We start from the raw sequence: 27,382 nt of genomic DNA, 5'->3' as shown, positions 1-27,382 counted from the left end.
AAAAAGTGTACAGAGCGAATGCGGAGCGCTGAGTACAGGCAGTTGTCGCTAACGTTACCAGGATTCATGTTGTTATTTCTGTGAGACCGACAAACACCTCATCGCGGAATACTGAAGCTGTTGTTGTCGTTTTTGAAGCGTATTTAAAGGTAAGATGTCGGATTTGTGCTGTTAACTGTCGTCTCTGTGGCCGTTGCTTTGTGGCTAACGTTAGCATGCTAGCTGTCACTTCGGGCAAAAACAACAGTCGTATTCTTATTTAGTTGCCTCATATTAAACCTAATTATATCGCTTAATGTTAGCTGTAATGACACTTCTCAGAATGTACAGACAGACTAGTCGTCTTGTTAACCCTGTAAGTGCCGCGTAATGTGTCACGACAAGAAGTCATTTTTAATGTCTGTGGGGGTTAAAGAAGTCAACACCATTATTGCCTGTTATCCACATATCAGGAGCTGTATTTCTATGATTAAGTGCACTTGTGTTCCTATAGGTTGGACATACAGTACATGTGGACGTTGCACAATGTCCAGGGCTCCTATATGCTCCGCTGTGATAGGTTCACACTGTGCTGTATAGTATTTACGTTATGCTCGCTGACAACAACGTGAGTCGTGTTCTGCTATGACAGGACATCAAATAAACCGCCCATTGTCTTATTAACAGTGCATACGTGACACTATTACAGTGTTAATGGTGGCTGAGCACGCCCCATTGGATCCATGAAGGCGACAGCCACTTCAGATTTATGCTGAATTAATTATGTGAAGATTTTTATATCTGTAACTGAGCTGTTGCAGCATATGTGTTGCGGTCTATAGTTTAAACTGGTGTATTAACAACATGCAGTGATGTATAGTTTCGATCCACTACAAGCTCCCGTGCTCCTGATGTGCACATTGTGTACTTTTTGGGTTTAATCTGTGCAAGTTGCGTGCCTCTAGCCAATCAGATGATGTTCTGCTATCGGCAACTGTTGTAATCCACCCATGCATTGTGCTGCTGCACGTCACCTACACAGGCTGCATCCCAGCATACCTCTGTACACCAAAAGAAATAGTCAAAATCACACAAGCCTAACAAAATCTATGGGAGCAAACAGGAGACAGTGTTTGGATTTGAGCAGCCACTGAATACTTTACATGGAAATTTAAACATCCTTGAAGGGTTGCATGATACTGGATTTTTTTTGCTGATATGCCGATATGCAACAACTCCCTTTTTTTCCCCACCTAATCTTAGTCATCATCAAGTCTCTTCTTCAGTGGAATTAACATCATATTATGCATGCATACTCTTATCATGATGGCCATAGAGCATCCCTGCACTATTAAATGAAAAGCATTGAAATATTTTACTTTGAAATAGTGCATCAAATTGAGCTCACCTCTTTGGAAATATTGAAAAAATATTTGCAATTTCACCCTTTGAAATTGCAAATGAAGAAGTTTCAAATTTTGTTTGAAAATTCTGATAAAAAAACAAATAAGTAAAATATATTCAGGTTGCTTAAATTTAATTGGTCAAATTCACATTTTAAAAAAACTAATAATGTACACACACACACTGTAGAAACACTTGCTTAAGTAAGGAAAATGTAAGGCTTCGGTTGCAGTTGGATATTTTCATGTGGTTTGTGCACAAAAATCTAAATCTGTAAAGTAACTAACTGAAGTAATCTAATAATTTTAGGAGTAAAAAGTACAATATGTCCCTCAGAAGTGTGGTGGAGTAGAAGAAGAAAGCGACGTGAGATTAAAATGCTCAAGTTAAGTAAAAAAAAAAGTACCTCAAATTTGTACCCAAGTACAATACGTGAGTAAATGTACATTCCACCACTGTCCAGGACAGGAGAGGCAGTCGAGTCTGAGTGTTCTGAACAATCTGAGTGATTATATTCAATGTGAATTATTCAGTTGCTCTTAAAATTCAACTATGTATTTGCTTCCATTAAGCCTGCTTAAAACATGTACGTAGTTATAAATCAGGCGTACTTGTGTAGGCCTTTGCTATGATGTGTTCACAGTCAGCCAATTTCAATGCATGTATTCTCACACATCAGTGGTAACCATGGAGTGACCCGCTGGCGGCGTCTATATTATCACTCTCTATGATGCTCAACATGTAGCGGTGTTCATGAGAATATAAATGCACGCCCTGTGTGGTTTTCCTTATGTTCTGCTTTACAGTAAATCGTCCACAGACGAACCATAAAAGGTTTTCGCAGATATCGCACCCGATTTAGCGTCTGAGTGTGCAGGGCAGCTGCACGGAAACATCCAAGAAGTTTACAAAGGCAAGTGTTGGACAAGATAGTGCAGAGCAGAAGATTAGAAAAGAAAGGTCGGAGTAACCTACTTTCTTGTAATCTTGGAGAAAGTTGTGGGTGGGCATCATAAAGACGACTCTTTCAGCTTATGCATAAGAAAGTAAAGCAGCTTTAATGATGCGTGGATGGCAGAAGTGGTGAAATGGCATGTTCGTTATTAATTGTTTGGTCTATAAAGCATCAGAAAACAGTGCCACAATACCCTTGAGTCTAAAGTGACTTCATTACACATCTTGTTTTGTCCGACCAACATTTCCAAACCCTTATATATTATATTTACTACAATATAAGGCCAAGGAAAGCAGCAAATCCTCACACTTGAGAACCTTGAAATGTCTCATTTTTGCTCTGACGATTGCCGATTATTATCCCGCCTATCGATGAATCAACTAATTGTCGCACCTCTAGTTCAATCCCCATTTAAACTAGATTATCAAACATATGTGGGGGACTGACTCATCATCACTTAAGACAGGAAGCCATGTAAACAGCTTATAGTTTTCCATCACTGTGACACTTTAAAATGAGTGATTCACCAGCAGCAGTACCAAGTTTGGACTGTGATGGGTGAGGCAGTGGAGCAGCGAGACGATGCACCACCTGTTTCTGTGACAAGAGCATTGCTTGTACCTTGACTAGCATTTCTCACTGAGTCTCTTTCCTCCACTTTAAACTGAACTAAAGCGCCTTAAAATGGCGAAAAACTAAAGCTCGAGGCAAGAAAAGACAGACAGGGAAAGAGATTTATGGAGGATAGGCGGGAGTGTTTGTGTCCTCCCTGTTCTCAGACAACAATAAAACAATCAAAGCTACAGAGTTTACCACAGGCTGCCAGGAAATGGCCCGCTGGTGGCTCTTAAAAATGCCGGAGGTGGTTCGGTTTCCATTGCACTTGCTAATGAGGGTTGTCTTGCAATTATTGCAATTAGAATTATTAATCCCAGGACCGGTGGTGATTGTCAAACAGTCTCTTGTTAAAGTTGCAAACACAAAGTTATGTGGAGTTTGCTTGTAGGCTAAGCAGATTGCTTTGTCTATTATTTTTCAATTTGACACTTGAATCATGGTGATTACACCAGAACTTGATATGTCACGTAGAGCTTTGATAATAATGTTAGTCTGGATTGTGGTTTGAGGCTGATATAATTATCTTTGTGTGTTTTACCACAGTTATCAAACTTCTTGGCTCTGTTACGGCGTCATGAAAAGACTTGTAAGGAGCATTTTATCTCAGTTATTGCATATATTTAGACCTGCTATTTAAAAAAAGGACACTACGGCATGACATAACACGGGGAAGAATCATGCAAAAGTTTAAGTTCAAGAGAAAAGGGCAAGTTCATTTGATAAAAGGGGCGGGATTCTTTAAAAATCTGTAATAAATAAGTGATAGATGGTTCCCAGACAAGCAAACATAATGAGTATTGCTTCCCAGTATGACACAAAACTGAATCTTCTTTCCTGGTTTGGGAGTCTCAGCCAAATCAGCGAACATTTGCTTCACTAAAATGGCCCGTCTGTCGTCCATTGATAAAATAATACCTCAATGGACGGCAGATTAAGCTACTTATTACAACAGCTTGATACAGTGATGCAGAGGAAGTTGGCACGTGTTGTGTGTGAAATTCCAACATGGAAATAAGTTCGAGAAACCCTGCAGAAATCCAGCGGATGTGCTCGGACCTCCCCTTTTGCTCAAATGTAGCTGAACCACTTTATTGCGCATTCATAATCTTCCAACTAGGTTATTATAACATAGGTTTCAACAGCTTGGATTATGCAGAAAGCTCTGCAGCTCTGACGTTCACTCATACTGAGCTGACTAGTCTTTAAAGACGTTGCATCGATTTCAGGTTACGACCTTTCCCAGTCTGCAAGTTTTGTGCCAGTTGGTGGACTTGTTTACCTGAGGTTACCTGGTCTGAGTGACAGACGGAGCCCCCGCCCATGGCAGAGATTGGACATGTTGTACCCGGGATTTTTTTCCCAAGGCAAACAATAATCCTTTCCCTCAATGAGGCCACAGAAATGAATTTAACACAGTTGGAATTTAGAGCAGTTGGATTTATTGACATCCAGTGAGGCTTAAAAATGTCATTTTAATGAATTATTTAAAATGTGTTGTACATAGATAAGTAGATAAGATAAAAAGGGTAAGCGATAAATACGATTGATAAGATAGAACAATACGATGATAGGTAGTGGATTTTTTGCCTAACTCTTTTAAGAGATAACCGATACCGATATTTAACCTACAAGTCTCTCCTGTTGTGGAATTAACATCATATTATACATACATACTCTCTCTATTCATTCATTGTTCAAAATAAGAAAAAGCGTACTGGGCGATATCAGCTGATACCGATGACGTGCCAATATTATTATGCATCCCTAATAATAAATTAGATAAATAAGATAGGATAGATATGATATATTAGACTGGAAAGACAAATAAGATAGACGCTATAAATAAGATTATAACTGGCTAGATGGACTTTATTGATCCCAAATTGGGAAATTCTTGTGTTACACCAACAGGTATTGCACAGGAAGGATAAATACACCTGAAAAATGTAAATGAAAAGAAAAATAAACATACAAAATAAATCAAAATAGCTCAATACAGAATACAAGAACAAAACCTCAGCATATAGAAATACAAGTTACTGTAAAACTTCAATTAGTGGCCCAGGCTATTATTTGCGTAACTCACTGGGCCTATATTTGGGACAGGTCTTTAATTCCTTTCACGCAAAACTGTTGCTCAGGAAACATCGGGACATGCAATCAAATAGTTTATTTAAACCACTTTTGATCTTAGGACCATTATGGACTAAAGGAATGTGAATAACTTACGGGGTTATCGAGGATTGGACACATAATTTGAGGTAGCCAATAAGTAGGTTTTATACATCCGAAGAACTTTTATTAAAAAAAATGAACTGGTCTCATTTATAAAACAGTGCGTAGGATCCATACTAAAAGTGTACGTACGGACATTTGACAGTTTCTACAATCAGGCTTTCACGTCACCATCTGCGTCGCCAATTTTCTGTCTCCAAAAAGTTCGTAAGCATGGGTCAAAGTTTCTCCCATCAAGTCTGTTTTTAATAGATCAGAACTTTTCCATTTTTTAATAGATCACAACTTTTCCACTTTTTTTAATAGATCACAACATTTTTTAATAGATCACAACTTTTCCAAAGGAAGTGGCGTACGCCTCTTTCAGGCCTCGTTTTGTGCGTACGCAATCTTTACAAATGAGACCCCAGGCCTCTAATTGAGACAGGCCTCTAATTGAGACAGGCCTCTAATTGTCAAAATGTGTGGCCACACCAGGCTAGCAAAAGGGACTGTGCGTTCAATTGGGACTACGCTTTTAATTGAAGTTAATGGTATATATATATAGCTGGCTGGCTGGATGGACTTTAAGATCTTAAATTGGGAAATACTTGTGTTACATCAACAGGTTCTCCAGGCTTAATATATACACCAAATTTATCAATGGAAAAATAAATATATAGAATAAAATAAAATATCTCAATACAGAATACAAGACAAAAACCTCAGATATATAGCCATACAAAGGATAACATACCATATACATTAAACAGAGGAAGTGTGACTATACATACAATATAAATATATTTTTTGTAATAATAAGCACTCAAGGACACCTTAAAAAACACAGTATAAAAAAGTAATGTATCCATAGATTATAAAATTAAATAATTCTGTAATATACAATAGAAGTTATTTAAAAGACTAGTCAAAGATGATAATTGTAAATATGCATTTATATATTTAGTATATTGGTGTAGAGTAATGTCACTACTTTAATAAGTCATGTGTCCATACATACGTGTTTCTTCTCCCAACTGCTGGAGCGCGTGTCTCATAAATGTACATGATGTACAGTACGCAGCCTCCCTCAGACACTGGTCCAGGATCAGCTCGCGCATCTGCACACCGCCCCGCGTGTGTGCGGAGCCAGAGCTCGAGGCGGAGCTGAGACCAGTGTTTGGCAGACAGCACCGCTGTCGCAGGCAGGCCCGGCCTCTGCGGGACGCGCGCTCTCATTGGTCCAACGCGCTGACCAATCAGCGGCCGGCAGGGCTCGCGGAAAGCACCGCCGCGGACACGTGCCGTATGTACACAGAGAGGCAGAGCGGGACGGAGCTGCTGTGCGCGGGCACAGTCTGTGACTGAGATACACGGAGCTGTGTGCGGTTATTCTGCGGATACAGACGAGGTAAAGAAACGCTGCTGTTGTTGTCTTATCGTGACTGAGTGATATGGACACGTCGTGGTGCTGACGGGTGGATGCACACATGTTCACGCGCGGAGCTGCCACACCTTCCTGCAGCCTCGCGCTGTACATTGCAGCAGGGGAGTGTCTCATGTTACCGACGAGTTTCGGACAGGTGACTTGTGTCTCTGGGACAAGTTGTATCGCAGGTGTGTCTCTCTCTGTGACAATGTGTGTGTATAGTGTGTAGTATGAATCAGTGGGTGTTTATGCTGTGGGTGTTACTGCTCCAGGCTGACACACTGTGCTTCATAGTGCATGTTGTGTCATTAAAGGAAAAGAAAATGCACAGTGTAGATGTGCATGGTCATATATTTGTAAGGGTGTTGCCTATGTATTAATAATGACAGGAACATTTCTGCAGATATAGCATGTATATACATAATTACAGCAACTACAGTATGAAGTTTGAGTACTCAAGTACTCTGTGCATGCATGTATTCAGTCATTTGTGTGCATATATATATATATATATATATATATATATATATATATATACATATATAAANATATATATACACACATAGGACAGGAGGCAATGATGTAATTGCTATCCATGCATATCTGCACATCCGCAGAAGACCTTTGTTCTTAGTGGGACCAACAAAAGACACAAGCTGTGCCAGTTGTATGAAATGTTAAACACTTCCTGAGTGGGCGTGGTCGTCTCTCCTGCAGCCCCCTGCCTCATTTGGAAGCCGAGTGAACGATCAGATTCAAAACAGTGTCATTTTCAGTGTCAGAGTGCTAAGAGGGGTCGGGGCTTGTGGAAACTGGGTCCAGTATTTACTCCAGTGAATGAATGAACTCAGGGCTGCAGCTGGTCTCCTAAAGGGGCGGGGCAGTGCAGGTATTCACTCTGGACCCAGCAGCATCTTCTTAGTTTCACTTTGACCCGATGACGGCAGTCAAATGGACCGTTAGCTCACCTCACAGTCCATCACGATTGTACTATGAATAGAACTGTGTGTGCATCTTGTCCATTGACGTTCAATACAGAAAGTTTGTCCAAGGGTTAAGAGTGATGTTTGGAAGTATTCAAAAATGATGAAACGATACTGGACTTTCCTAACTGGGATACGATACCTTATGATATTCAATACTATTTTTGATACCAGGGAGAACACACTCATTACAATTTCTATTAAAAATAAATATTACAAGGCCATAATATGACAACGATGACTTTTCTTTCCTTGGTTAGAAGTAGAAAACATCAGAATGACTGTGGTGAACATTAACAAAAAGGGAAAGTACAGCTGGTAGCGGTGTATTGATACAGCGGAAAGTGATTATTGAAACTTTCAAATATGTATTGCTATAATGACGGCTAATCTCTACAGTTTTTGCAGAAAGGTGAGCAAACAGCTGAAATACATACTGTGTGTGTTGAGTTGTATTGAATTAATTAACCAGATGGTTTGAACAACAGGATGCGTTGATTTGATTGATTTATTTTCATGCTAAATGTAAAAACATCCTCAAAGTTGCTCTGCAGCTTCAGTGAGGTATTTATTTTAATCATTTTTGTTAGAGTTTTGTGTAGTTTTGAGCGTTTGGGGAGCCGTAGAGAACAGCTGCGTAAAAATAGAGAAGAGCGTGGTCATTGTAGCAGCTTCAGTTGATTATAATGGACACGCTTTGTTGCAGGTAGCTACGTCAGATGTCACGCTGCATCCATGTCCCATGTATTTCAGCGTTTACCTGAACCCCTACCTGCGTTTTCGCTCAAGTGTTCATTTAAGACCTTATTCTTTTGTCAGACTTTTATTTCGTGAGTGCTTTAAAACAATTTAACGCGAGTACTCGAATATGGAAATTACTTAAAATGCTCGTCCCTATTCAGCAACATTAACTGCAGTTAATGCAGTTATTTTTATTGCCTTTTACTGAACTTGATGGCCCCCAAATTACTATCATGGATGACTGAGAGTAAGAAACTACTCACATTTAAGAAGGTGCAACCAGCAAAGTGTCTTTTATTTACTCAGTTTTTAGTTAAAAACAAGTTAATATCTATTATTTTGCAGACTAATTGATTGACTAACAGTTAAAATTAGAATGCACTTTCTTCTTATGTGTGTAGTTTCCCTTAGAAACGTGTCATTATTCTTACAACACAGTAACATTGTGTGATTGTTCGTAGCTTTACAGATACAGTCTTTACATCAGATGGACTCTTGTTTCTCGTTACCATCATAGTGAGCAGATTTGAGACCAGCTGTTGGAGCAAAGCCCAGCCAACAGTGAGGTGGAGCTGTGCTGTTTCACTGGTTATAATGCTCTGTGTGACTATGTGATAGATTCAGTGGTGTCTCCTGCCTCTTGTTTACCAATACAGTGATGATTGTTTGTTGTGATGTGGTGTTGACAGCTCTCAAAGCCCTAAAAAAACAAGTGATGTCACAGTGCTGAGTAGTTTGTTTTTGTATGTGCAGAGCTCCAGACTGTGACCGTGTGGTTGTATTTTGCAACCGTGGAGCACCAGTGTGACTTGTGAATGTTATGTATGAACTGGAGAGCTGTTGGTTTGTTTCCTGCTCACAGTGAATAAATCCTCATGGTTAACTGTGTCGATATAATGGTTTAACTTTTAGCCAATGGGTAACATCAACTGTTGACCGGAAGCTTCCAGTTCAGAGCAAAAACATTAACACTATGGGCTCAAGAAGAGGCGGATGCTTCCGAATAGAAGCACCAGTGGTTCTACATTAGGGCTGTCAACAAATATTCTAAATTCGAATTTAAATTCGAATTTGAAAAAAAAAATGGACCTTCGAATGTGAAAATTGATATTCGATTGTGGAGAGAAAAAAAAAACACCACCGCAGCTGTCCTCTTTGCGAGTGGGCGTTGGCATCAGACGCGCATTTCTCCAGCCTGGTCGACAAGCGGTTCTGCTCCCAGCTGTTGTCTCCATCACCCGGCTTGACACGTTCGTTCGCGGCTCGCACAGAAAATAGACCAGACGCCGAAACGATCGCTGCAGGGCGCGAGCCGGTGCTTCGAGGCTATTCGCAGCGCTTCCGCGGGCGGTGTGGCCACGGGTCAGAGAGGGGGGGCGAGCGAGAGGTCCGCGGTCGTTTATAACGTAATGTTATAGATAATTGTTTTATGTGTTTTAATGTGTAGGTGTGTAAATGTTTTCAAAGACGTTTATGTTGAAATAAAAATAGTGTGTAAATGTTTTCAAAGACGTTTATGTTGAAATAAAAATACCTACAAGTAGTTACGTTTCCTTTTATTAATACATATACAAGTATGTTTCCTTGTATTAGTTTGCCCTCTTGTGGACATAATGCGGAAAAAAAAAATATTCGAATGGTTCGAACCTATGAGTTATTTTTAGAAGGAATATTCGAACGTCATTTTTGAGCAATTTTGACAGCCCTATTCTACATTGATTTATGTCGTTGCAACAATACTTTATTTTACTTTATTTTGACAGTACATAATTTAACTTTATTATAACAGTGCTTCATTTAACTTTATTATAACAGTGCTTCATTTAACTTTATTATGATAGTACTTTATTTAATCTTTATTATAACAGTACTTTATCTGTATTATTATATTTGATTTGATTTGATTTTTATTTGTCTCAAACAAGCACAAGCATAAAAACAGGCAGTAAATATGAAAAAAAAAAAAAATGGCACACTGTGATAACGTGCAAGTTCAAGAAGGGGCTGAAGGAAGCAGAGCTTATCATGTTCAGCCCCCCATAATTGATAAATTATGTATTTATTATTATATTTAATTTAATCATAAAAGTAATTCAGTTAACTTTATTGTAACGTATTTAACCTTTTTTTATTATAACAGTACTTTAAAATTTTATTTTATTCTAAAAGTACTTAGTTCAACTTTATTGTAACAGTACTTTATTTAACTTAATTGTAACAATACTTTATTAAAATTGTTTTTACTTTATTGTAGCACTACTTAATTTCATTTTATTATAGCTACTTTATTTAACTTTATCACAGAAGTACTTTTTTTTTTTAGTACTTTATTTAACTTTAATATGACAGAACTTTATTTAATTTTATCTTAAAAGTATTTTGTTTAACTTTATTGTAACAGTACTTCATTTAACTTCATTATAACAATACTGTATCTAACTTGACTGAAACAGTACTTCATGTGAAATGTGCAGATTCATGTGTAGGTCCAAGGTTACACCTCAAATGTCTCAGTCCACAGTCCATGAACTGTTCACTCATTTAAGAGAGTGAAAATCATCACAGCTGAGGAACAGGAAGTAGGGAATGTTTGACATCTTTACTTTAAACTGACTTAAACTCATGGCTGCACATATGTTCAGAGGGATCACAATCTTGAAACAGTGTAAGACAGACACTATCTGGCATGATCAGACACGGTCCTACCGAGTGCATTTCCTGTGAGTAATTGGAGCAGGTGGGCGGTATAGTGCCCGACCCTGGTGGCTAGCACTGTTACCTCAGAGTCGTGGGTTCAAACCTGACCTCGCTGATTCAGGCCTGGCAGCGTGGCGTTTTTAATGCTCACCCCGTGTCTGTGTGGGCTCCCTCCTTGTGCTCCGGTGTCCTCCCACGGTCCACAGACATGCATGTTCGCTGAACTGGAAGCGCTAAATTGCCTGTAGGTGGGAATTTGAGCATTAGTGTGTGCGGTGACTGGCTGTACAGGAGATTGATTGAATTTGGGGATGCACCTTTGAAGCAAATGGCCTGCTACAGTTGGTTTAGCAAGTAGGGCTGGACTTTATATTGATAAAGTGATGTCAGACTAGATATATTAGATTGTGGATGTCATAATATCTGGAACGTGGAGGCTCATGCACACCTTAAATAACGAAACCACACAGGGTCCGTTTTACAGTATTGTAGACAAGTCACAGCTGACAAAGAGCCAGGTTCGGTGTGGATGGTATTCTCGTCGCCTGAGCACAGTTTCCCCACCACCTCCACCCACCACCGTGTGTCTTTGCCATCACCCGTGGAAGTATGCATGGATGCCAGCCTGCCTCGACGCCCACTCACGCCCTGCTCGCATATCTCCAGATACATAATTGCTCCTTCCCCCGCCCAGTTCAGCCACAGCGCACACTGTTTGTCATGTGCACCATCCATCTGACCAAACATAATGCTCATTAGCATCTCGGGGCCGAGGAGGAGGCAGCATCACATGAATTTGACGAACCCTGGTACCTGAAGTCGTTCGCTGCCATCTAATCTGTTACCTTTGCGTTAGTTATTTCAGTGTAATGTTACATTATCATTGGCTGGGTTATCCTCTCCTCAGATGTAATGAGCTGGTGATGACCATGTTCACTCAGCCATATTAGGTTAGTGCGTCAGTAGAGGAAGCTATAGTTTGTCTGAGCTGTCAGTGCAGGTACAAAATTAAACCTGTCCCGAACAAATTCTGCACCGAAGCATCCCTGCACCCTTTAGGGAGGCAGGTAAGGAGGGTTGTGGGCCAGCAAGGTGTACAAAATTGACAGGATTGACGACTGAAAACTGGCCTGCGTCGTCTTCTGTTTGCGTCTGCAGGGCTTAAAGGATTACGGGGTGTCTCCCTTGCCTAAGGAATAAATAGCAATAGACTTGCACTTGCGTAGGTGGTGGACAGATATACACTTAGATCCTTAATTTGCCACAACCCTCTGATGCGGAGCTTTGTTGCGTCCTCCCGGTGTTATCTTTGTTGTTAGTCCTCTGGGTAAAAGTGGACTAAGCTATGACGACTGACAAAATATCCCATGTAATTTTGTTCACCTGCTCTATATTCAGATGCATGCATACGCACTTGCTGCATGCAAATAGGAGCAGGAGATTATTGTTATTCTGTGCTCAAGACGGGGTGATTGTTTATTCTGGATAATCTGGGTAAAAGGCGAACAGCTGGGCGCTCACAGCACAACAACACACTTCTGATAGACACTCAGTCTGCACCACAAGGCAGCGGCAACATTTCATGGCCACATTTGCAGCTTCTTTGGAGGCCGGCACAATAAACTGATAAGCTTTTTTTGTCCTTTCATAGCTGCAAGTCCTTGGGAGACACTTGCAAGACCATGACAGGCGTTTTGTAATCCTGCAGCTAACGTTCTCTTTCTCTGTCCATCTCTCTTCTTCTGTCCATCTCAGGTGGCCCTCAGCACCTCGAGCACCACATCTCTGAAGAAAACCAGATACAAAGTGAAGAGATTGTGGTTTGTTTTTTTTCCCCTTGCTCTCACCAAGAGCTGTTTTTCTCACAATCTCTCGTCCCATCTGTTGGAGCACTTGTGCCAAGGCTGTTTCATAAGCGGGAATTCATCTCTTGTCTGCGTTACTTTGAGTGACACTTTCTCTCAAGATAATTGCTGTCTTTTTTTGGATAGACAGACAGCCAGTTGAAACTCTGCCCTTTTTAAAACCCCTCAAAGAAGGGCTCACAGCCCACAACTCTTTGGTTTTTCACCTTTTTTGCAGGAGAAGCAATGAATTTCTCTCCTTAGTTCTTTCAGCTACCAGCATAACCATGATTCACGCGTGTATACATAGTAGTCCCACTTAAACTCAAGTTATTCCTGTTTCCCCTTTTTAACACCTAAATAAAAGCTGTTCCAGCCCCTTCTTACTCTAGTATGAGTTATGACAACCCTAAATCAATGCCCAGCAGCAGCACTCGGGGGCGAGTGGCAAGGGGCGACGAGAAAGACAATGACCAGGAAGCAGAGTCAGAGGTGTTAAACTCTCTGAAGACAAGCAGCGGTCAGCCCAGCGCCAGTGTCGCCACTCAGGAGCAGGGAAGTGGAAATGAAGGCGGCTCATCTCCCAGCGTGGGGTCGGGGTCCGGAGGTTCCCGAGACAGGACGGGACCCAATTCAGATGATATGGATGGACTCTCCAGCGGGAACGACTCCGGGGAGAGGGAGAGCGAAGGCGGGATGGAGAGGGACAATGGGTCACGTGGGCGCCAGTCTGTACGCAGCTCCCACAGCTCGTCAAATGGCAAGGACTCTGGCATGATGCTGGAAACCACAGAGAGCAACAAGAGGTAAGAGACGTTAGGATCATTTTTTTTGTGGTAATTTTTTCATCCAAGAAAACAGGTAAAAAAAGCCAGGATAATTTTTTTTGATCTGTGAAAACAGGAAAAACGGTTTTGCCACCATCATTTTTAGATATATTAAATTAATAATTTTGAGAATTTGATAATAATTTAAATATTTTTTAATATAAGAAAACAGTTTATTAACTTTTTTTAATCCAAGAAAACAGGTGAAAAAAAAAACAGTATAATTTTTTTAATATTTTTTCTTCTATTTATCTGAAAAAACGGGAAAAATAATTTTACCAGGATCAGTTTTTAGGTTGTTTTTTTTTCATCCAAGAAAATTGGTGAAAAAAATAATTTGAATTTTAAAAAAGATCATTTTCATAAGTTGTTCTTTTTCTTTTTATGTGTGAAAACAAGTAAAGAAAAGTTTTGCCAGTATCATTTTTCATTTATTTATTTTTATTTTTTAATATGTGAAAACATAAAAAAATAATTTTGCCAGGATCAGCTTTTAGGTAATTTTTTTCATCCAAAAGAATTAGGTGAAAAAACGTTTAATTTTTAATTTTAATACTTAAATATTTATTTTTATGTGTTAATTTTTCAATGTGTGTGAACAGGAAAAATAATTATATATATATATATATATATATATATATATATATATATATATATATATATATATATATATAAATAAAATAATAATTTTTGAAGTTAATTTTTTTTATTTAGGAAAAAATAGGTGAAAAGTTTTTCCAGGATTATTTTCTAGGTTATTTCTTTTTTTTTTTAATATGTGAAAATGGAGGGAAAAAGGTGTGGCAGGTTATTTATTAATTTATTTTGTCATGATCATTTTCTAAGTATTCGGGGATATGTTGGCAGAAATTGAATTAATATTCTTAAATATGTTTCATTAGTGTATGAAAATAAAAAAGAAGAGAAAACTATTAAGATCAGACTTAAAAAAATGATCACAAGATTTCTATTTGTCCTCACTTGCCTCTCAGGGCTTCCGTACACGTCTGTCCATCTGTGTGTAAAATGGTCACTCACCATAATCTCCTTCTTCCTTCTCTCCCAGCTCCAACTCCCAGAGTCTCTCACCTCCCAGCAGCTCGTTGGCCTACAGCCTGCTGTCCACCAGCTCGGAGCATGACCCCCCCTCCACCTCCGGCTGCAGCAGCAACCAGTCAGCGAGGGTCCAGACCCAGAAGGACCTGATGAAGGCCATCAAGGAGCTGAAGCTCCGCCTACCGAGCGAGCGCAAGACCAAGGGTCACGTCAGCACTCTGAACGCACTCAAATACGCACTCCAGTGTGTCAAACAAGTCCGAGGTGAGGGGGCGTCTGTGTTTGCATCTTTCTGGAATAACTCTTCAGGCATTAGTGCTTATTTTCTGCAGTATGTGATTGTATCTTCATATATATGTAAACACACACACTCTGACTGTTTTATGTTTAACGTTTCCAGCCAACAAGGAGTATTATCATCAGTGGAGCGTGGAGGAGTGTCACGGCTGCAGTCTGGACTTGTCTGCCTTCACAATCGAGGAGCTTGACAACATCACCTCAGAATACACCCTCAAAAACACTGTGAGTTTATACAGTTAACTCCTGCTTTATTCAACTTAATATTTTTTCTTAAAACTGTTTTAATTTTTCATACAAAAAATGAACTGCTGTGACTGACGTTTGTTTGTTTTTTCAGGACACTTTCTCCATGGCCGTGTCCTTCTTGTCGGGTAAGGTCGTGTACGTGTCACCCCAGGGCTCGTCCCTGCTGCGCTGCAAGCCAGAGTGTCTCCAGGGGGCGATGTTCTCCGAGCTCTTGGCCCCGCAGGACGTCAGTACCTTCTACAGCAGCACGGCGCCCTGCCGCCTGCCCAACTGGGCCTCCTGCATCGGGTCTGGTGAGCGGAGGCGGAGTGATGTTGACTTTGGGAGAGGGTTAGAGAGAAAAGGTAGATGAGGAAAGTTTCTCAATGTCTGACTCCGACTCTCTTCCCGTTCAGCTTCTCCTCCGGTGGACTGCACCCAGGAGAAATCCATGTTCTGTCGGATCAGTGCCGACCGGGCGCACGGCGGCGAGATGCGCTACTACCCCTTTCGCCTCACACCCTACCAGCTGACCATCAGAGACTCGGACGATGCTGAGCCTCAGCCCTGCTGCCTGCTCATCGCAGAGAGGGTCCACTCTGGATACGAGGGTATTTTTCTACTACATCTGTATTCAGGCTCATGAAGTTGTCGGTCATACACTGAAAATAACTTAATGAAGCAGCTCTAATAATATAAAGCTCCTCGCCGTGTTTTTATTGTGGCTGTTTGGCACTGATAACGTTATGTCAGAGTAACCCAGGCAGCTTCACTGAGTTGTTTTATCTCTATCAAGAACAAGATTGTTCTTGAATGTAAATGTGTCACAGGTTTCAACAGAGCAGCTCTCCACATGATTATGAACTAGTCAAATGCGTCTGTATGAACTCACAAGCCTTTAAAACATGCTTTCATGTGTCGTTCCTCCAGCTCCTCGTATCCCTCCAGACAAGAGGATCTTCACCACCAGTCACACTCCCAGCTGCCTCTTCCAGGAAGTCGATGAACGGTCAGTCATTTTGAATCTTAATGGACATTATGTCAGGGTCGGTATGGGTGCTGGGAATCCTTGAAAACACTTGTGTGGCGTTTTCATTTTGCATTCTTGAAACTGCTTGAAAGCCCAAGTGCTTTTCACACGAAATGAAAACAACTCCACTCGAGCCTCGCCTGCCACTCTGAGCATGTGTGATCTGTCAATCTCTTTTGATGTGTGGCCTCTGATGGAGCAGTGGGAGGATAACAGACGGATAGCATGCTGGGAGGTCCTCGATTCGATCGGCGTTGGCTTGAAAACAACAAAATCATGGCACAAAATGTTATTTTGGTTGTTTAGAGCACAATAATCTGAGATTTAGTGCGATGACGATGAAGTGAAATAATGTGGGAATACATGTGTGTTTGCAGGGCAGTGCCGCTGTTGGGCTACCTGCCTCAGGACTTGGTGGGAACCCCCACCCTGCTCTACATCCACCCTGAAGACAGACCCCTAATGGTGGCCATACATGAGAAGAGTGAGTATATTCAGACTGAGCTGTAACAGGAGTCATTCACTTCCTGTTTCTTCTTGTATGTACCGATTAAGTCAGAAGAACTCATACACGTCTGCACTGTTGTCTCTCTTCAGTCTTCCAGTTTGCAGGGCAGCCGTTCGATTATACACCCCTGAGGATGTGCGCCCGCAGCGGGGAATATCTGACCATCGACACCAGCTGGTCCTCCTTTGTCAACCCCTGGAGCCGCAAGGTGGCGTTCATCGTCGGGCGCCACAAAGTCAGAACGTAAGATTACTAAGTTTCTGCTCACTCAAAGACAAATGCTGAGAGTTGTCAAATGTTACACTCCTCTGAGGCCTGAGAGGTATGAACTGTCTCCTCCAACGTTGTCTCCAGGAGCCCTCTGAACGAAGACGTGTTCACGACACCGCAGGGCTGCGAGACGCGCGCCACCACGCCCGACGTCGTCCAGCTGAGCGAGCAGATCCACCGGCTCCTGGTGCAGCCGGTGCACAGCGGCAGCTCTCAGGGCTACAGCTCGCTCGGGTCCAGTGGCTCGCGAGGCTCCCGGCGTTCACACCAACAGCACCTCAGTGCCTCCGCCGCCTCGTCCAGCGACAGCAACGGCCCCGCCATGGACGAGGCTGGTGCAGCCGTCGCGTTACACAAACCGGTGAGCCTTACGAGCGACGTGTGGTTTAAGGTGTGGCTACATTTTGGTTTTAACAGGTGTTTTCATGCAGGGAATCTCAACATATAACAATACACTGCTGTGATTTTTCCAGATGACGTTCCAGCAGATCTGCAAAGACGTCCACATGGTTAAGACTAACGGACAGCAGGTGTTCATCGAGTCCCGTAACCGCCCACCGCCTAGGAAAAACACCAGCACAGGTAAAATATGATCCACAGATCCAAGTGATAGATTTGAGAGCGGCATTTACTCGATCATACAAACACAAACAAGTAAAAAAAAACAGACTGAGAACTGATGAACGTCATTCAGGCTCACGTTTTCCCAACCCTCACTGTTGCGTCTAAATGGAGCTGACCCATTGACGAACGCAGATAGACTCTTCCTTTAACGTGAAACAAACTGAACGGAGCTGCCTACATTTTTAATTTCCTGTCCCTCTGTTCCCTTCATCCAGGCGCAGCGGGCATCAGAGCCATCAGCAGCGACCCAATCAGAGGTTTGATAGCTGACATGACGAAGCCACCCAAAGCTCTGGTCCCTGCGCCGCTTGTCCCCAAGGAGCCTCCCACTGGCTACTCCTACCAGCAGATCAACTGTCTGGACAGCATCATAAGGTGTGTGTGCAACCCTAAAGCCCGTCTCTCTTTTGTTCGTGTTGCTTTGGTTATAAGGTCACTCATCCACAACGCTCTGCCTGTATGTGCGCAGGTACTTGGACAGCTGTAACATTCCCAACACAGTTAAAAGAAAGTGCGGCTCCTACACGGCGTCCTCCACGTCTGATGACGACAAACAGCAGGAGGCCAGCAACAACCAAGGTACTTTTTTTTTATAACTGAACTACAGCTGGTTTGGTTTGTTACGTAGACGATAAGATAGTTTGCATTTCTAAATATCTCTGATCCACTTATTTAAGGTTATTTTCCCACTTTATTTTGGTCAGCGTGTATTTACCGTCAAAATACTGATTCATGTTTTTGACTATGGATTTTTTTTTTTTTATGCAGCATCGTTGATTTGTCTCATGACAGCTTCTTCTATTACCAATAAACATGCTTTGCTCATTTGTGCTGCTTGTCTGGACAGTAAACAATCATTTACAGCAAACTTGTTGGACTTGTTTTCCTTTGCAGGTGGTTCAGTTAACCTCGTAAGTGAACCACCTCCTCTGCCTCCCCTGACCATGGCCACAAAGGCAGAGAGTGTAGCCTCAGTCACGTCGCAGTGTAGCTTCAGCAGCACCATCGTGCATGTGGGAGACAAGAAGCCACCTGAGTCAGGTGGGAATCCTCAACACTCACACTCTCTGAACTCTCAGTGTGTTACTCAGCAGGTTCTGTCTATGTCATGGTAAGGTATGAAGTCACTGCATGTCTTTAATTTAATTCAAAGGCCTTTAATGTAATTGAGGGTTGAGTTTAAAGACCTTTTTTTTTTTATTTGGAGCTCTGAACCAGTAACACACTCTGATAAAAGTTCTTAGTTGCCTCAGGGCTGGGCGATAAAACGATCTCAAATCAATCAGACTGCTGCTTCTCTTCTCTGCTGAAAGTGAACTTGCGTTATCCTCCAAAGCTGAGGAAACTGTTAACAGAAAAGGTACCTTAAATGTCAATGACATGGAAGTGGTTTGGATTTCTCAAAAGCAACAAAGCTCAGAAGTGCTAATATCGTAGGCAACTGGACTTGCTTGCGTTTCTTGAAGACGTTTCACCTCTCATCCAAGAAGCTTCTTCTTCTGAAGCTTCTTGGATGAGAGGCGAAACGTCTTCAAGAAACGCAAGCAAGTCCAGTTGCCTACGATATTAGCACTTAGGATTACCATGACCTGGATGACTGAGAATCTTCACCAACAACAAAGCTCAGATTTAGACAGTCTGCAGAATGTTTCGTAAGTTGATGCCAACCAAGATAGGAAACACAAGAACTCTTTTCCATCACCTAACAACAAGGTATCATCCCAGCAACTACACCATTGTCAAGCTAACTTTTATTTTTTTGTTTGTTAAATGTTGAACAAGATATATTCTAAAACCACTAAGGGGTAAGCACTTTTATTTTGGTGTTATTGGGCAAAACTCCCAGCATATTGTAATTAAAGAATGATGAGAGAGACCTAGACTTCTGCTCCTCCTCTTGGTTCTGTTTTCAGGCTTTAGAAAATCTAGCTTGTGACGGGAGACTTTGTCCAATCACAGGTCATTTCTGGCTGCTCTTCAAAAGCAGATGTGCACGTCCATTTGGTGAAAGTCTGATTCCATGTCCTGCAGAGAAAGTTGCTTTTCCAGTATTGGCAACAACTGCCTACACTGCAAAGCAACCCAAAACAGGAAGACCGACTGATCAAAAAGGGTCTAAAAAAAGAGAGTGTGACAAAAACAAAACAAAACATGTGTCAGTATCAGCAAAGCATTTCAGAAATAGAAAGAAAATGTTGCTAATAGTTTAGCCCTCTTCTTATCAGAGCGAAAGGCCCACAGCTGCGGCTAACGAGGGCAAGAGCCTCGAATCACAGTGGCTACGGTTACATGATGGCTTCTCATTCAGAATGAAATAAATCTGAATGAAATCATTCAGAATTAAAGTCTTTCCAGGTAGTTTACATGGGAAATATTCATTCCGAATGAGGGTTTACACGGGAGATCAGTTTAATCGGCTGTATTTGGGTCTGCGCAAGGTTTGGGGCAGGGAAGGTTTCTGATTGGATAGGGAGCGGGGCGGATGTTACGTGTTTACGTTTACCAGAAGAAAACACTGTAGTCCTCGCTCCGGATAACAAGATGCTTGACGACGCCGTTCTTAGTGCCTTTTTCAGGCTTGTGTTGCTTATATTCTTGAAGCAGCAGTACGACAGCAACCTTGTTCTGCTAATGCTTCATCTGTTGAGCAGGAGAAGGGAGGTAGAAGGTCGAAGAAGGGAGATAGAAGACCGTGCTTTGGCGTATGGAAACCGGTTAGTGCAATGAGTCCGACTGCTCTATCTCAACCCGTTGTTATGCGCGCTATATACGACATCGCACCAGAAGGGCAAGGAAACGAGCATGCGCAGAAAGAACGCAATGTGCTTAAAGAGGAATGAGTGTATACATGCACACAACATTCTTTCAATCAGAATGACAAACGGAATAATCCACCCCCTTTAATCGGATTTAATTTTCAATCGGAATGACCGTTTACATGGCCTTTCATTCTGAATGAAAGTGGAATTAAACTGTCCATGTAAACGTACTGAGTGTGTCCTCCACCTCACTCCCCGCCGCAACAGACCGCCTTGCCAGGAGGAGAGCAGGCAGCAGCTCCGCCGGGCCACACAGTGTCAACTCCCCACTGGATCAGCAAACTTTCTGTTGCTGCCATTACGCACATTAGACCCGGCTCTGGGGGGTTTGCACTGGCTGAATTCAAACCGTCACAGCCACTGACTGTAGACCCATCCCCTGAGCTGCTACCTACTCACATCCTGGGGAAGCAGTCCACAGCTGCAGGGAGCGGGGTGGAGAGACTGTCGGTTTAACTAACTAGCCAGTTCTTGTCCTATTAATGGTCTGATAAATAGAGGGCAACGAGGGGCCGAGTTAATGAGCTACATGCTACTTCACAATAAAATAAGATTAGATAAATTAATGCATGGGAAATACTATGTGTGTGGGAGGGGCTCAGGAAAGAGAGGGAAGGGTGTATTTTCAAATTTCCTTTTGTCTGTGTACCGTAGCTTTAATTATTTATTAACATAAAATAGAAAAACAATATTCTGAAGTTACTAATGCTAATTAACTAATGCTCCATCTGGTGTCTTCAGGCTTCAGTCATCAAAATACTCTTCGAACTGGCAGCACTGTCAAACTATAAATCAACACTGATCAATATGGACTAAATGATCATTGTCATGTTTTTTGCTTCTTTTGCAAAGAAACTGACCAAAAAAGTGTTTTTATCAAAGTCGGAAGAATTATCTTGCAGAAACATGTAGCTGCATGATAAAACTGCAGATTGGAGGTAATCTGATTTCTGTCTGTTTCTCATCTTCGTCCATCCTGGAAATGTTGTCTTCATTTTGTGGGTGTCACCTCTTCTGCTGTCTTTTGTTTTGTGCTTTACCCAAAACATGTTTTTGTGCGTCTTTTGAAAGGTGATGATATAAAAAAAAACTGTCTTAAGTTTGCTAACGTTAGCCACCATAAGCCACTGGTCACAAAAAAATTCCATGAGTGTATTGAGCTGAGAGTATTTTATGTATTTAACTTTTCTTTTTAAAGTTACATCGCCTCACTTCACTGCTTTAACACCCGTCTTTACTGTTTCGTCTGTCACAGACATCATCATGGAGGAGGCTCCCACAACTCCCACTCTCGCCGCTCCTACAACGACACCAACTCCTCCCACAAGCGGCCCGACGCATCCCGCTAACACAACTCTCACCTTTCCTCCTCTGCCTCCCCCGCCTCCTCCCCCTCAAGCCACTCAGCCAGAGAGGGACAGTCGGAGAAGTGGAAGTGTAGGAGGTGGAGCAGGAGGAGGAGGAAGTGGAGGAGGCCGTATGGGTCTCACAAAGGAGGTGCTGTCTGCCCACACCCAGCAGGAGGAGCAGGCGTTCCTTGACCGCTTCAAGGACCTTAGCAAGCTGCGCGTTTTCAATCAGACGGCGTCCTCGGCCCTGCGCTGTCAGGCCCCGGCTGCCAACCCTCTGTCACGAGGTAGAGACACACACACACACACACACACACACGCTGTCATTTATACACAACACATATTTAAACACTCTCTCGCCATTTGCCCAGCAGCCATAAAAGTCCATTTTGTACCCAGTGTGTATCACTCAGCGCGACATGTTTGTGTGAAGGGGCCGTATAAATAAAGTTAGAGTTGGTTGTTAAAAGTGCAAAATCATTTTGCTTAATTCAGTGTCTTCTTCTCTTCCCCAGGAGTGCGCTGTTCTCGGGATTACCCCGCCGCAGGAAGCAGCACCGGCCACAGACGTGGTCGTGGCGGTAAGAGACTGAAGCACCAGGAGTCATCTGACCAGCACAGCTCTCTGGGCCTGAACGGGACCCGGCGGGACCCCAGAACCAGCACTGCTCCCATGCCGCTCAACATGCCGCTCAACATGCCCATCGGACCCCCGACAAACTCCTCCTCCTGGCCATCTGTCGGCTCCCAGGCCAGCATCCCCGCAGCCCCTTTTGCTCCTGGTATGCTTCCAATCTACCCTGTTTACCCGCCGCTTGCGCAGCCCCTGACCCCCCAGGATCCGTTACGTTTCCCCCCTAACCAGATGGTACCTCCCATGATGGCCCTCGTTTTACCGAACTACATGTTCCCCCAGATGGCAGCGCCCATCTCTCAGCCAGGCCCCACCCCCGGACACTTCTACAACCCTAACTTCACATACCCCGCCGCCGCCCCAGTAGCCGCCCCCACTGTCATCACCAACCCCATACCCGCTGCGGCCACCTGCGCCCCGTCTCGTAGCAGCACCCCGCAGTCCTACAGCCAGACACCCGCTGACCGCGAGGGTGCAGAGTCCCCCCTCTTCCAGTCCCGATGCTCCTCACCTCTCAACCTGCTGCAGCTGGAGGAGTCACCGAGCAACCGGTTAGAGGTCGCAACGGCCCTGGCGTCACAGCAAGCCACGCCGTCGGTGCAGGGCGGTGCGGCAGGGGGACAGAGCTCAGGAAATCAGGGGAGCTCTGATGATACCTCCAAGGAGAATGTAAGTACACTGACGTCAGGACAGGATGTGAAAGGGGACCTATTATGCTAAGTCAAGTTTTTGAAAATAGACAGTGACCGTAACCGTGATTTGTGTCTCAAACTCTGCCGACTTGGGTCCTTGAATTTGAAGAAATTGGGCCTTGAAAGTCCTTGACTTTAATTTTTAAAGTCACATAAAAATTCACCTGAACGCAGGAAGTGTTTGACGGTCAAAATTGCCTGAAGGAGGACACCAAATTCCCCGTTTCACTTGTGGTAAAACAAATCTACGCCCTTGGTGAAGGTACACTGCTACATGTAGCTACATGCTAACGACTGGGAAACATGTAATCTTTGTTGCGCATTTTATTATTTGGATGATATTCCTGCTGCAACATGTTAGGTTGAAGCTTTTATTGGAGATTTTTCACGGTAGAAAGTGCCGCTACACTCTTTTAAGGCCACTAAATACATTTTCAGTGGACAACCCCGCACTGGTGGCAGCTAGACACACGTTAGGTACAACCTTAAAAATACAAGCATGAGCCTGAAAATGAGCATAACAGGTCCCCTTTAAGATTTTAAACCATTACGTCATTTTAAATGTGTCTTTATTTCATGGAAGATTTGAAATTCTATATTCCTCTCTCACCAGGGTGAAGCTAATGAGTCCAACAACGACGCCATGTCCACCTCCAGTGACTTGCTGGATATGTTGCTGCAGGAAGACGCCCGCTCAGGCACCGGCTCAGCCGCCTCCGGCTCAGGCTCCTCGGGCACCAGGTCGTCTGGTTCAGGCTCAGGCTCCAACGGCTGCAGCTCCTCCGGCACCAGCGGCACCAGTGAGTCGTCTAATTTTACCATCATGGAGATTTTAAAATGGCATCCCAATTTCCTTTTCTCAAAGAGCCGTGGGTCGCCCTGACTGTCGAGGAGGCAGAGTGACTGGAGTCACAGAGTTCCTCCAGGTTGATAGATGTCAGAGGCAATTTACCTGAAATACTTTCTTGAAGTCCGTAAATATAGCCTTGATGAAAATGAAACATAATCTGATGTCACTTCCCTCTGATGAGAGTCTTGATGTTAGATTTGGAGCTGACTGCAGAAAGTTGTCGGGGATGCATCTATATAACATTTAGTTAAATGTGAGACCTTAAACATTTCTGGTTTTGGAAACAAAACACTTTAATTCTCATCTTTTCTCTCCGTGTCCCTTCAGGCAGCAGCCAGGGCAGCCACACCAGCAAGTACTTCGGCAGCATCGACTCCTCAGAGAACGATCATTCCCGCAAACAGCCAGCAGGGGGCAGCAGCAGCGCCGGAGGAGACGGAGGCGAGGAGCAGTTCATCAAGTGCGTCCTGCAGGATCCCATCTGGCTGCTGATGGCCAACACTGACGACAAGGTCATGATGACCTACCAGCTGCCTGTCAGGTACGACACTGGGCAAAATGTGACCACACAACACTTTTTTTATTTTGTACTAGCAGCAAAACTTTGTTGATTCTTTGTGAATGAACCTGTCAGTGTCGGACCATCCGTGACCCCCTTTATCCCCTGTGCCCGTACAACAGAGACATGGAGACCGTGCTGCGAGAAGACCGTGAGGCTTTGAGGAACATGCAGAAACACCAGCCACGCTTCACTGAGGAGCAGAAGAGGGAGCTGAGCCAGGTGCACCCCTGGATCCGCACAGGACGCCTGCCCCGAGCCATCAACATCTCTGTAAGTTATTATTTCTCTTTGTTTGTTGTTTTTTATTTTATAATTCATTAATTTGTTAATTCAATTCAGTAGTCCTATTTTTTTTTTTTACTGTTTTTAAATTCAATTTTAGTCATTTATTTATTTTTTTATTCATGATTTATATTTTTATATGCATTATTTTAATTTTTTTCTTCAATTCCTTTCTTCTTTTTGTTCATTTATTTTGATTTATTTATTTATTCATTCATTCAAGTATATTCATTTTTTTTAATTGTAAGATTCCTTTTTAATTTATTTTTATTTATTCATTCTTTAGTTTTATTTTATTTATTTATTTTATTTCTCATTCATTTCATTTTTTAATTTTTTGTAAAATTCATTTTTATTTATTTATATTAATCAATATTTTTATTTCTTGTTCAAATCATTTTTTATTTCATTTTTTGTTTCAATTCATTCGTTCATTTTTTTATTTATTCTTATTTATTTTTTATTCATTTATATTCATTATTTTTTGTTAAATTCATTTTTTATTTCATTTATTTTTGAAAAATGTTCCTTTTTTAAATTTATTTATTTTTATTTAATTTATATATTTATAAATTTTTGTTTGTTCATTTATTTATTTGAATTTCGTATTTATTCTTATTTATTTTTAATTAATTTTTAATGATGTTTTATTCATTTATAATTGTTAATATAAAAGAAAGGAAATCATGTGTTTCTGTCTCGTGTCTTTCAGGGCTGTACAGGCTGTAAGTCTCCCCCCTCCGTGCCCACCGCCGCTCCGTTCGACGTGGAGATCCACGAGATGGAGCTGTGCAGCGTGCTGAAAGCTCAGGAGGACGGCGCCATCAAGGGCAACCTGTGCGAGACGGCCATGGATGAAGCTCAGCCAGAGGACGAAGACGAGGAGGTGGAGGAGAAAGAAACCGAAACACACGACAGCAACCAAGACATGGCGGCGGAGGAGCCGAGCGCTACCTCAGAGGACGTTAAAGAAAAGTCTGTCATGACACACTAAGCAGGCGGCCAAAGAGACAGAACACTATGATACACGACGTTTCTGCGCTGATGTGCAGACGATTTGCACCTTCCAGGAACTTCCTGTGCCCGACACATCCTTACACAGGGTGTTGAAGTGGGACATTAAAAAGGTGCAAACTGATCAAGACAACTTCCATTTGGTGTTTGACAGGTCAGACGGGACACTTGGCCCCGGGCACTGTCCATGAAGTCTGACTTTGATGACCAGGCATGTCGTATACCTGCATATTAAATGCCTTGGAAACCACCGGACATGCACACATGTAGAGGGTGAATTCACTTTCCTCGTACTTGTAGTTCTCGGCCTATTTATTTAAAAGTTGTAAGATAATCAGAGCGGAGGAAGGTGAATGTGTTACACAGATAAGGCGCCTTGACGCAAAGATGGATGTGCTTCACTCGGCGCTCTCCCTGCTGTTCAGGGTCGGGCTGGCGAGGAGAAGAAGGGGTTTATCCGTGACTTTTCTTCTTGTTGAATGTTTCACAGGTGGTTTGGGATCCTGCTCCCACTTAGATCCTGTTTCTCTCAAAGATTTCACTTTATTTTATGTAAAAAAAAAAATTGCCCCGTTTAAAAAACAAAAGCAACTTTGACTCCAGACATATTTTGTAAACAGTGTGTATATTTTTATACTTTCCCCCACTGCAGATAGAGGCAGGATGAATGCCCACCAGAGTGTCGATGTGAAAACGAAGATTGAAAAACAATCAGTTTCTCGCGACACTAAAAGTTGCTTTAAATGAGGGATGTACAGGTGACGGTGGGGCAGCGTGGCAATCACCGGGAGACGAACCTGGACTTTAAGGTTCCTCCTCAGCCGGGCATTAGTTTGTGCATTGGTGTGGCATCCCCACAGTAAAATGATTCTCTCACAAACATCACAGACAGTATTTCCCAAACTGCCAGCACCTTAAGGAGCCGAGCGAAAGCTCTGAGGTGGATTTGAAAGAGGTGGACGTAACTCTCTAAAAAGTCAGGGGAGTTCTGAGAGTGTTGACTATCTTTATTTCCTCTCTGTCCCTATTGCTCTTTCTCTTCCTATTCTGTGGCACTGTTCTGGTCATGTGATATCCTATGCTTTATGGCGTCAGTGGTGTCTGCAACAGTTTCTAAATATTTTTGTGAAATTCTTTGTACAAAAAAAGACAATAAAATGACTTGAAAAGCCTTTAAAATGTGAAGTGTGACTTTTGTTCTCTTTTTCCAGCAGTTCTATAATTACATCTCTTTTCTATGGAAGAACATTTACACCAATATGATGGGGAAAAAATCCTGTAAGTCATGATGATGGTAATAATAAAAAAATAATAAAATAAATGAATAAAACATAATTTAAAAGATAGATAAAAATGAATAGGAATTTAAAAAAGTGACTAAATAAAAAAAGTGATAAAAGAAATAAATGAATAAAACATTTGAAAAATAAAGAATGAATAGGAATTAAAATAATAAATGACAAAAAGAATAAAACT

At 42.2% G+C, this 27,382-nt stretch overlaps 1 protein-coding gene across 3 annotated transcripts; it reads left to right on the top strand.

Annotated features, from left to right (window-relative positions):
* Positions 1–27,085, top strand: per1b (period circadian clock 1b). Of its 3 annotated transcripts, none has more exons than XM_050066693.1 (20): positions 1–149; positions 12,776–13,670; positions 14,758–15,011; positions 15,148–15,269; positions 15,385–15,586; positions 15,689–15,883; positions 16,203–16,281; positions 16,680–16,786; positions 16,900–17,053; positions 17,165–17,441; positions 17,554–17,662; positions 17,920–18,079; positions 18,174–18,283; positions 18,599–18,745; positions 21,779–22,159; positions 22,388–23,175; positions 23,812–23,998; positions 24,376–24,589; positions 24,730–24,880; positions 25,605–27,085. In XM_050066693.1, the coding sequence occupies exons 2-20, from the start codon at positions 13,258–13,260 to the stop codon at positions 25,884–25,886; spliced, it is 4,332 nt and encodes a 1,443-aa protein (XP_049922650.1). In that variant the 5' UTR covers positions 1–149; positions 12,776–13,257; the 3' UTR covers positions 25,887–27,085. The 3 variants fall into 3 exon arrangements, with proteins under 3 accessions (XP_049922650.1, XP_049922652.1, XP_049922651.1); XM_050066694.1 differs by lacking the exon at positions 1–149 and adding an exon at positions 6,456–6,581; XM_050066695.1 differs by lacking the exon at positions 18,599–18,745.
* Positions 27,086–27,382: the final 297 nt, after the last annotated feature.

This window comes from Epinephelus moara, chromosome 17, assembly GCF_006386435.1.
Source record: "Epinephelus moara isolate mb chromosome 17, YSFRI_EMoa_1.0, whole genome shotgun sequence".
NCBI lineage: Eukaryota > Metazoa > Chordata > Actinopteri > Perciformes > Serranidae > Epinephelus > Epinephelus moara.
Note: the sequence above shows the minus strand (reverse complement) of the source record. Positions and strands in the feature narration are given on the sequence as shown.